The following is an 11,426-nucleotide window of genomic DNA, read 5'->3' as shown; positions in this document are numbered from 1 at the left end:
CACTGAAGAAAAACATTTGTCTCCGAAGGGCAATACCTTTTCATTCTTTAGGGAATGCAAGCAAGTTGCAGCAACACCCCAATCTTACAAGAATGCAGCAACCCCTAGCAGCCAGAAGGCCTGGAGCGCAGGCGCAGCTCGCGCTCCAGCGCTCTCCGGCGCGTGACAGCCGTGCGCTCCACGCCACCCCCAACGCCTCTTAGTGCGCACGCGCGCAGCCCGTTCTCTACCCACCCATTCACCCCACAACGCGCACGAGCGCGTTCGCGCCGCTCACACTTTGGCGGAGGGCGCGCGCCCTGGAAAATTCCACACCCGGGGAAGCTCCACCCCTATGCGCCCTCTCCTGTGCCCTCGGCCCTTAACTCTTAGTCCCCATCCCAGCGGCCTTTGCGGGAACAAAATGGCAGCCCCCATGCCGCGGGGGTTGTTTTGTTTATCCAAAGCTTTAGGATGGTGGTCTCGTCAGGTGGGTAGGGACCGGGTGGGTAGGATTCTAGAGGCTGGAGGAGGACCACAGAGTAGAGGGGAATACTCGCTTTGCAGTTGTCCTTCGTGGGCTTGGACGATACAAGTCACACCCAGTTACGGAAGAGTTTGTGGTCCACGGGACCCAGCTACTAAGCTAAGTGGCGGCGTGCGGAGAGCCCGTAAAGGCCACGAGGACAAGCAAGTTCTCGGGGATGAAGTTTCTACAGTTTGCTCTGGGTCTGTCTGGCGGGGAGGTATTAAAGGGGAAAGAAGTCATGGTTTAGAAGCTGGGCTTGCTTCCCCATGGTTCTTATGCATGCTCTAAATTGAACAGTTAGAAAGGAGGGAGTCTCATATTGTCAGTGTACCTGACTGAGCAAAACTCACGATCAGAGAGAAAAGAGGTCTGGCCTTTAAAGACGTTATTGATCTTTTGGGAGCTAGAATGACAGAGTAAAGTTTACAGTTAGGCTCCCAATAGAATGAGCAGGATGTAATCCGCGTAAATATAAGGAGATGCCAAGAAGAGGACTTTTCTTATGCTTTAATAATAGCATTCCTCTCTTTTAAGTGTTGGGTTGATGTTTCAGTTCCCCATGGACTGAAGGTTCTTTGAAAGCAGAAGCCTTGCTTTAATCAACTCTGCATCCCTGGGACTTGGCATAGTCGTGTACTATGGAACGTACCAGAGGAAAGCCTTTAGTAAATGTTGAGTGGTGTTAGTAAAGGTTGCTTAGGGGCTTCTAGTTAAGACATCCATGAGTGTTTCCCCCCTGATATGTGGCTTTATAATTGTTCTTAAGTCATTCTTTGGATGTGCCCTTTCTATCTTTGCTTAGAGTTTGTTCAAGATAGATTTCTTTCCAGGTCACCTTTATCCTAACCTTTTCCTTTCTTACAGCCAGTCCTGGTGACTCAGTCCACAGTTGTAGTTCCAGTGAGAACTAAGAAACGTTTCACACCTCCTGCTTATAAACCCAAATTCAATTCAGAAAAGGAGTTTATGGAATTTGCCCGGAAAGCAGGATTGGTCATTCCTCCAGAACGTTTGGAGCGTCCCTTACATCTGGCCTGTACAGGTGAGGCATGGTATTTCTGAGACCCTGGCCGAATCTCCTCCTGTCAGAGATATTCTGGAAAATGGAATGATTTGGACTATGATTGACTGTATTTAACTAACTACAAAATCAGCTCAGCCCCCAAAATGATTTACTTTATGTATACTATATTGTTAAAATATTTATTTATTTATTTTAGAGAGCATGCATGTGAACATGAGTGGGAGGAGGGTCTTAGGGAATANNNGAAAGAATCTCAAGCAGATTCCCCAGAGAGCTCAGAGCCCGATTTATGGCTGGATTCCACAACCCTGAGATCATGACCTAAGCCAAAATTAAGACTCATATGCTTAACCGACTGAACCACCTAGGCGCCTCTCTTGAGGTCATCTTTGATCTTGCTTACACACCTGTTCTCAGAAGGCAAGGGTGAAATTTCTCCATTTTGTACAAGAAGAAATTGAGGGTCTGAGAGAAGACTTAAATTATCTTATTCTGCTTTTTCTAATGTAACATAGTTCCCTCTGTGTGGAAGTCTACTTTATAGCCATGTACCTCTCAATTTTATATGACCTCAAGATGACTTTTTCCTCAATTTTTCAATGACTTCTTTTCTTCTTCTTCTTCTTCTTCTTTTTTTTTTTTTTTAAAGATTTTATTTATTTATTTGACAGCGAGAGACAGAGAGGGAACACAAGCAGGGGGAATTGGAGAGGGAGAAGCAGGCTCCCCTGCCGAGCAGGGAGCCCGATATGGGGCTCGATCCCAGGACACTGGGATCATGACCTGAGCCGAAGGCGGACCTTAACGACTGAACCACCCAGGAACCCCTTCTTTTCTTCTTTCATTACAGCTGGTATCTTTGACGCCTATGTTCCTCCAGAAGGTGATGCTCGCTTGTCATCTCTTGGGAAGGAAGGACTGGCACAGAGAAGTGAGCGATTGAAGAAGAAGGTGGCATCACAATTGTCGTAGGTGTCGGAGAAAACTGGAAATCAGTATTAGAACACAAATATCTTGTTGCTGCTTTGTTCCAGGCAGGCCATCTTAGGTGCATTGGGTTGGACATAACTCCTTTGATAACTTGACAATATATTTTTCTCTGTAGTAGAATTTAGTTAATGTAGAAGAATATGGGCTTTTTGATTCTTAGCCTCTCAGCCTTCATTGGTATTTTTGTCATATCAGGGAGGTGACTTGGAAGTTTGTAGAACACTTTTTTGATCACATATTTTAAAATTTAAAATAATAATAAAAGCATATTTATATGGGAAGTACCTTAAAGTTTAACTATAGAGAGTAAAAAGCCAAAAAGGGTCAAAAAGACAGACGTGTTTTATGGAGCTAACTAGGTCTTAACTAAGGAGCAGAAGCCAAAACCTTCGTAGTCTCTTTTTTAGTTGAAAGGATGGGAACATTTAGTATTTACTATTCAGCGGTTCTGTGGGATTGTTTATAGATTTCTGTGTAGAAGCATATTTAGTCTTTATTAATTCTTCATGTAGCCATAATTTATTTCTCTAAATACAGATATTATATCACCTTTCCATTAAGCCTCTTCTGTGGTTCCCTGTTACCTGAAGAATAAAATCCAGACTTCAGTGGTATTCACAGCTTTTTGTAAATCTGGCTTTTGTCTTCCTTTCCACGGTCATCTTCTTATTCCACTTTTCTCGTCCTAAACTTCAGCATTTCCAAACTAATTGCCAGTTCTTTGACAGTATTGTGTTATGACTCTGTGTCTTTGTGCATTCTTCCCCTTGCCTTGAAAATGTCTTTTTCCTCCTCCTTTACTTGATAACTCCAACGCATTTCTCAAGAACCAGTTGAGCATCATGTCTGCTTTTAAGCCTTCCCTTTTAAGCCATCTCCCTCGAGCTGCTTTTACTGTAATTCTAACTGTGCACTTACTATTTCCAATAATTGTACTGCGATGATTTCCTCTCATGTATTCCTCTCTGGGACTGTGACCTCGTTGGTGGTAGGGTCCATGATGATGAACACAGCACATGTGGCTTTATCATGGAGTTATCATTTAGGGGAGGAAAACAGCCATTAAATACTGATTGCACACAATTAAATAATTACAGGTATGGTGAAGTATGAGTGCTGTGGGATCACATGACAGGGAAAGATAACTTGATCTGGGAGTTCAGGGAAAGCTTCCCTGAGGAAATGACATTTAAAGCTGGGACCTAAAGGATTGCTTGCAGTTGGCTAGGTAGAGGGGTGTAGTGAGGAATAACATTCTAGGAAGACAACAGCACAAGCAAGGCTCTAAGGTGGAAAGAGAGCGAAGGGAGTGTCAGATTTTGTCAAATGCTTTTTCTGTGTCTATTGAGATGATCATGTGATATTTGTCCTTTATTCTATTGATACATTGTGTTACATTAATGGATTTTTGAATGTTAAGCCAACCTTGCATTCCTGGGATAAATTTCACTTGGTTACAGTATTTCTCATCCTCCAATATATTTAACACTTTGAAGAGATTAGAATTCCCTGTTTACGTTATTGTAACTATGAAAATACTGCTGACAGCTGAGTCGTGCAGTACATGGTCATGACTTTTCCTGCGTATTATTTTTTTTTTTTTGGAGTTAAGTGTGTTTTTGTTTTTGTTTTTCTCATTTGCTTACAGAGCCTCTAGTTGTATAAATTTCTTCTCAGCGCATTGAAAACATTAAGTATTTTATTAATTTCATCTTCAAGAAGAAATCCCTCCTGGACCTTTCTTACCTGTTTCTATCTGGACTGATTGCTCTTCAGGCCCACTGTACATCTTGGGATCTACTTCTCTCATCCTCCTGATAACTCCTGCTGTCCCTCTGGTGTTGTATTCCCTATTTCCTGGATTTTATGTCTGTCTTTCATGGTTTATTCTGTTATTTTGGTGGAGAACATTCCTCGGCAGCTTCCTGCGAAAGGGCGCATAGTAGATACGTGAGATCATCCAAGTCTAAGAAACACTCTTTTACTCTCCCACTTCATTTATAATTTGCCCAGGTGTACAATTCTGAGCTAAAAATAATTTCCTCAGTTAATAGAGCTGCTCCATTGTCTTTGTAACTTCTAATGTTGTTAGTTAGAAGCCTGATGTCATTCTGATTCTTGAGCCTTTGTGTAAAACTTGTGTTTTCTTTCTTAGTGCTTATAGGATGTTTTCTTTCATGCCAGAATTATGAAATTTCACAATGAGAAGTCTTGGTCTTTCTTTAGAATGATTTAAGTGTGAGTTAGAAGGTCGAATTTATAGGACTTGGCACATTCAGAAAACGATGATTGAATAAGTGGACAGACGTTAAAGACAGTTAACATAGCTATGAATTATGGATATTATATGAAGTCTTTAGAAATGATTCTTGGGGTGCCTGGCTGGCTTAGTTGGTAGAGCATACAACTCTTGATCTCGGGGTCGTGAGTTCAAGCCCCACATAGAGCTTGCTTAAACAACGAAAAAAAAAAAAAAAAGAAATGATTCTCATACTTAATTTTACAGAATCCGGAAGATAAGAGAACATGATCCAAATTTTAAAATAAAGGACTTCCCTGAAAAAGCTAAGGATATTTTTATTGAAGCTCACCTTTGTCTAAACAAGTAAGTGAATTCTATCTTATACCTGTTTTGTTTTCAGTGGCTGTTATTCTAGGCACAGATTTTTTTCCTTTGGTTAAGAGTTCTAGAGTGACCTAGATAGGGCTGGGTGTGTGTTTGAGCCAGCCATTCGGCCCCAGGTTCAGTTTTCAATGTTAATTTCTTATCTTAGGAATTCTTACATCATATAGGTATCATAAATTCCGTGTCCACATCTGTGTATAACGTGGGCTTAGGACTTTAATTTTTTTAGTCCCCTGCCACTCAGCCCTAGAGAGAAGCTTTATCTCTCTACTATTTTTGTAATCTTCCTTTGTTGCAGGTACAGGACACTTGAGGGTCAGAGCTTTGTGCAGGGATCTCAATTCCAACTCCCTGCTCTTTGAGGGTTCAAGGGTTTAGGAAGAGTCTGTTCCTAACCATCAGATCCTATTTCTACCTCCCTTTAATCACCCCGTATGCTGTCATGATGTCAGGTTGTATTCTTTCCATTCTGGTTTTAGTTCTCTTTCCTTTTAGCATCTAGGAAACTTACCTTTCTTGGGGACTAGAGCATTTTAAAATGTATCTGTGTTTGTGTGTATTATATTCCGTCCAACATTTCTGGATGTTCATAGTGGGAGTAGTTTCACATGAGCTCAGTCCATTATGTTGCCAGAAACAGATGTCTTCCTTTTATTTTCCGTTGTAAGTTCTATTGTAAATGGTAAATGAACTCCTAGACAAGGAAATTTATTTCTACTGAACATCTCTAGGCCAGGGTAGTGAGGAGGAAGAGTTCATTGGGAGGTGCCAGGCCCGGTGGTCATGGTGGCTGTCATCACCACTCAGGTTAGTCCAGTCTAGTCTAGTCTAGTCTAGAGCTACAGTGGGGGAAATGACCTTTTCTGTTAGGAGTAGAGGTGCAAGGGAAGCACGTGGACAGAACTAATCCCTTACCCACTCTGGGATTAGGGACAGGACTGTTTGAAGGAACAAAGATTTAAACTTCCCAGGAGGTATTAAACTGTGGGGGAAAAGTCCTGAATGTGTATCTGAAAGGTATTCACTAATTCAAGCCTGATCTTAGGTTTATTTGAAACCCCTCAGCTAGGAACCTTCTAAAATCCTGTATGTCCAGGAGCTTGGGGTTTGCCGTCAGTTTTCTTACTATTACTGCATAGAATCGGTGTGACTGGGTCATTCTGGTAGCAGTAAAGACTGGCGGATGTGGGGTGGGCTGGAAGGAAAGAACCAGAAAAGACAGCTGCTTATCTTTGGCTAAGCTCACAGATAAGAGTGTAAGATGTGGGGGGGCGCCTGGGTGGCACAGCGGTTAAGTGTCTGCCTTCGGCTCAGGGCGTGATCCTGGCGTTATGGGATCGAGCCCCACATCGGGCTCCTCTGCTGTGAGCTTCTTCCTCTCCCACTCCCCCTGTTTGTGTTCCCTCTCTCGCTGGCTGTCTCTATCTCTGTCAAATAAATAAATAAAATCTTAAAAAAAAAAAAAAGAGTGTAAGATGTGGGGCACCTGGCTGGCTCAGCCAGTGGAGCATGTGACTCTTGATCTCAGGGTTGTGAGTTTGAGCCCCATGTTGGTGGTAGAAATTATTTAAAAAAAAAAAAAAAAAAAGTATAAGGTGCAAGGCCAATCCAGTTGGTATTGATGATGTGTCTGTGGTAAGAGGAGATGAGATGAGCTTTTGATTTTTTGTGGTAGATTTGTGGGGGGTCTCTTGCCCTTCTGAGAATGTATGGTAACTTCCGAGGAACTTGTTGCTGCTCCTGAGATTCAAACATAACTTCACTCTGCAGTTAGAGCTCAGGGTCCTTTAACCCTGTTCATCTTTGTGTGCTCAGGGCTTAGCATATTAATCCTGGCTTACTGTAAGTGTGCAGAAAAATGTTTGTAAAAAGAATTGTCCATTTTTGAGGGTCATTTTCAACTTTTGGAAGGGGTATCATAAAGCAGCAGCCAGTGATCTATATCTTTTTCTTTTTTAGCTCAGACCACGACCGGCTTCATACCTTGGTAACTGAAAACTGTTTTCCGGTAGGTCCTCAGCCTCCTTCGAACGGTGGGATGCCTGAATGGGCAGATTCTAGACATCACCTCTGGTTTCTTAAGAAGGATTGGTTTCGCGAGTACAGGAAGTTTAAGGCAAAAGCTGAGGTCCCATTGTTTTTGACTGAATGGTACGGACTTGACCTGGACTTTGGTAAGGGCCATGCGGATGAGGAAGGAGGAAGTCCCACAGCGAGCAGTGCTGAAACCTCAGGCTATGGGGGCTGAGGTCAGGGCGTGGACCATATTAGGTCGCCCTGTGTGTGCCTACAGTATGATAAAGGGTTTAGCAAGCGTTCACGAGGCTCACATAGTGTGTTAACCAGGTTGCTAGGTACTTGGGGCCATGCCCCAATATGGGGACTTTGTGGTTCAAGAAGAGCTTCAGTTTCTATCAGTTCAGCGTCATCTCCCTGTGGTCCACATATGGACCCTGGTCCTTGCAAGCTAGCCTTTCTATTCCTGTGAAATCCCATTCTTCAGTGCTAGCAGGTGAGGGGGGATAAAACAACATATATGCAGTCAACAGATATATGTGCAATAACTAGCAGGTTATAAAAGTGTAAGGGAGGGGTGCCCAGCCAGTTCTGTCGGTAAAGTGTGCAACTCTTGATCTCAGGGTTGTAAGTTCGAGCCCCGTGTTGGGTGTAGAGATTACTTAAAAAAAAAAAATCTTTAAAAAAGAAAAAAATTTAAAAAAAGTGTAGGGGGTAATGGTATATTAGATAAGCTGGCATTTTGGAGTCTGGTTTTCACTGATTTGGGGAAGGTTCCTTAAGGTAGGTGGGTCTTGAGTTGTTGATTTGGATGAAAAGGGTCATTTCGAGGTTGGCTTAAGCAATAGCTTGATCAAAACTTGGGAAGGAGAGAAACAACAGGCACAAGAAAGCCTTTGGTGGGATATGTTGCACGATAGCTATAGTTATTGCCGGAGGTGAGAACAGGTGTGGAAGGACGCACCAGCTTTCCTAAAGGAAAGGGAAACCCCAGTTGACCTTGTTCTCCTCTGCCCTCAGGACATGGTCTGGGACATCACCTATAAGACCGTCCGCTGGAGCTTCATAGAATCTTTAGAGCCACCGCAGGTGGTTCAGGTTCGCTGTTCGAGTATGCTGAACCAGGGCAACATATATGGCCAGGTCACTGTCCGCATGCACACCCGGCAGGTAGAGGCACCCGTCTGCTTTCTTCCTAGCTTTTCTGCACTCTCAGGTTGGGTACCTATCTCCGGAGTCCTGGGGACAGCTTCCCAAGACTGGGCTCTAAGGAAAGGTTCACTGTGGTCTTCCTTGCTCAGTCAGCGTGCTCTACCCACTGCTAGATGTTAGCTCGGCTAAGACAGGTGTGAGCGTACTCTCTCGCACCCTTCCTGATCCTCCCCCATCTCCCCAGCCCTAGTCAAAAACCCTCCAAGAGTAAAGTGTCTGTAGTCCATCACTTATTTAGTCTAGATTCAGAATTCTGAAATAAATTTTTCTACCCATTAAAAGCTTTTGTTATGGTTGTTTTAAAATGGTTGTGTGGGGGGCGCCTGGGTGGCTCAGTTAAGCGGCTGCCTTCGGCTCAGGGCATGATCCCAGGATCCTGGGATCGAGCCCCGCATCGGGCTCCCTGGTCAATGGAGAGCCTTCTTCTCCCTCTCCCTCTGCCTGTCGCTCTGCCTACTTGTGCTCTCTCTCTGTCAGATAAATAAATAAAATCTTTAAAAAATAATAATAAAATAAAATGGTTGTGTGGCATAAAAAACGAATTAAAAACAAAGGAAAGGAAAAACAAAACAAGAAAACCAGCTCTGAGTACTAACAGGCCAGATTTGCTTTCATCCTTGCAGACTCTGGCCATCTATGACCGGTTTGGCCGGCTGATGTACGGACAGGAAGATGTGCCCAAGGATGTCCTCGAGTATGTTGTGTTTGAAAAGCACCTGGTAAATCCCTATGGGAGCTGGAGAATGCATGGCAAGATCATTCCCCCATGGGCACCCCCTAAGCAGCCCATCCTTAAGGTAAGCATAATTTAAGAGAGCTGGGGCTGTGCTTATGCCATCTTAAGCCACTCCTGTTGGGCTCCACCTAGTGGAGAGAGGTGGTGATGCAGCACCAGGGAAGGGGCATCCTCCGTGGAGGAGGTGAGGGTGAATCTCTTCTGGGTAAGTCATGGGCTAGGATGGTAGGTAACTCAGCTTCCTGCTCTTTCAGACGGTGATGATTCCTGGGCCCCAGCTGAAACCCTGGGAAGACTATGAAGAGCCACAGAGAGTGGCCCCATAAGCTTCAGCTATCCTGCAAAAATGACTCCAGGGTTGAAGCATGGGGATGAGGTGGCTGGACGCTGTGGAGTCTGGAGCTGTGAAGTCCATCATCTCTCCATCATGCTGTAGAAAGATCTACCTTTGTCCTTTCCTGTCCTGCTTGGGTGTTTCCAGCCGTCTCCTTGGCAACCTTGGCTGATGGCTGGGCCCAGGTGGGTGGGTGGCTGATACAGCCGTGAACCCACTACTTCTTCCTTTTTAAATTGTATATCTACCTTCCGAGTCTCAATGGAAAGTATGTTTCGGATACCTGTTTTTTCTGCAGCAGAGACTGTCAGGAGCAAACTGGCAGAGTTTTCTTTTTAATTACAATGCAGGGATTAGAGTTTAAAATAAAACACTGTCAGGGTGTTGGACAAACTGTGGTGGGTTGTGTACCTGTCCCCGGGCTTAGGCTAGAAGTAGACCAGAGGGCAGAAGTGGAAGATGGGCTGAACTGTGAGGGATGTGGCTTCCAAGAAATCCAGACGTGGGAAACATAATTAGTGTTCATTGAAGATTCAGGGTCTTTTCTCGTATACTGACTCACCTAATCAGCATTTGTATTTCATAGAAGAATGTAAATCCAAAGCTGTCATTTATTCTTCAGCCTTTGGATTGTGTTCTCAATTAGCTGCGTCCTAGTGTGGTCCCAGGAAGCCTGGGAGGAGGCAGGGACCATGGGGGAGGTGATGCATTTGGGAAATCCATCTGTAAGACTTTGTTCCCTGATTTCTAGCACCTCTTGGAGATGGTGACTGTTCTTTCCAGCCCCCATTGGTAAGGCAAATGTACTGGAATATGAACCTGTTTTGAGCGAAGCAACCTCGCCCCTCCTTGTTCTGAGCTCTAGCTGGGCTGTCAGGAGGAGGGTGTGGGACTTCACCTGCTTGTGTGTCCTGGGTGATCTGAGGTATGACAAGGGAAATCACTCTGTACCAGCAGCAAGCTTGGCTTGTACTATTACTTTAATCAGCCCAGTGTGGGCGCCCCTTAAAAAACAGGACCTTTATTGTCATACTTTCTATCTTCCCAGCCTAGAATTTTCTTTTAATGAGTCTGTCACTTAATGAGTCTGTTCTTTTTTTTTTTTTTTTAAGATTTTATTTATTTATTCGACAGAGAGAGATAGCCAGCGAGAGAGGGAACACAAGCAGGGGGAGTGGGAGAGGAAGAAGCAGGCTTCCAGCAGAGGAGCCTGATGTGGGGCTCGATCCCAGAACCCCGGGATCACGCCCTGAGCTGAAGGCAGACGCTTAACGACTGCGCCACCCAGGCGCCCCAGGATTAATCTGTTCTGACCTTATCCTGAGAGCAGAATCCAAAGAAACTAGAATCAGGTCAAGAATAAACTAACTCCTTCGGGTGCCTGGGTGGCTCAGTCGGTTGAGCATCCAGCTCTTGATTTCAGCTTAGGTGATTATCTCGGGGTCCTGGGATCGAGCCCCAAGTTGGGTTCCACACTGAGCAGGGAGTCTGCTTGGGATTCTCTCTCTCCCTCCCCCTATGCCCCTCCCCCCACTTACACACTCTTACTCTTACTCTTTCTCTCAAATAAGTTAATTTTAAAAAAAGAAGAACCAACTCCTCAGTCTCTCTGAAACTACCATTTCAGCAAAGCAGCCAACAGACCAGTCCTCACTGGGGAAAACTGATGTTTTTACAACAGCCACTGAGTGCAGACTACGGGAACGAGATGTGTATGCCTAGGGGAGAGACAGCACTGGTGGGTTAGTCCAAAGCAGCCAGCCACTCTTGATCGTACTACTTAAGTCTCAACCCTTTTGGCTTAAAATGTACATCAGTTTGCAGCATTTCTGCTGAAGTGAGGTTTGGCCACATCCTATTTGCCTGAGCCCTGGATTAAGGCAAAATGAGAAGGCAAGTGCTCTTGGCAGGACCCACAGCTGGGGAGTACGGAGTAAGGGGAAGTGATCCAGGGAGGGTAGGGAAGCGGAGAAATGAAAA

The 11,426-nt window shown here is 44.5% G+C and overlaps 1 protein-coding gene across 1 annotated transcript; it reads left to right on the top strand.

Moving 5' to 3' along the window:
- The first annotated feature begins 279 nt into the window (after window positions 1–279).
- Window positions 280–9,839, top strand: MRPL45 (mitochondrial ribosomal protein L45). The gene is made up of 8 exons (XM_008688479.2): window positions 280–469; window positions 1,373–1,550; window positions 2,383–2,500; window positions 5,029–5,127; window positions 7,108–7,156; window positions 8,185–8,334; window positions 9,000–9,173; window positions 9,367–9,839. Exons 1-8 carry the CDS (start codon window positions 335–337, stop codon window positions 9,436–9,438), a joined length of 975 nt encoding a protein of 324 aa, XP_008686701.1. The 5' UTR covers window positions 280–334; the 3' UTR covers window positions 9,439–9,839.
- Window positions 9,840–11,426: the final 1,587 nt, after the last annotated feature.

Source organism: Ursus maritimus, unplaced genomic scaffold, assembly GCF_017311325.1.
Source record: "Ursus maritimus isolate PB19 unplaced genomic scaffold, ASM1731132v1 scaffold_24, whole genome shotgun sequence".
Lineage (NCBI taxonomy): Eukaryota > Metazoa > Chordata > Mammalia > Carnivora > Ursidae > Ursus > Ursus maritimus.
The sequence above is the reverse complement of the archived record's forward strand: the minus strand, read 5'-3'. Positions and strand labels throughout refer to the sequence as shown.

What these genes read in the sequence shown, in the direction of transcription:
- MRPL45 (XM_008688479.2), top strand. Translation starts at nt 335, where the DNA reads ATGCGCCCTCTCCTGTGCCCTCGGCCCTTAACTCTTAGTCCCCATCCC. An exon ending in GCTCACCTTTGTCTAAACAA is followed by an intron (nt 5,128 to 7,107) that starts GTAAGTGAATTC and finishes TTTCTTTTTTAG; the next exon opens with CTCAGACCACGACCGGCTTC. An exon ending in TCCGCATGCACACCCGGCAG is followed by an intron (nt 8,335 to 8,999) that starts GTAGAGGCACCC and finishes TCATCCTTGCAG; the next exon opens with ACTCTGGCCATCTATGACCG.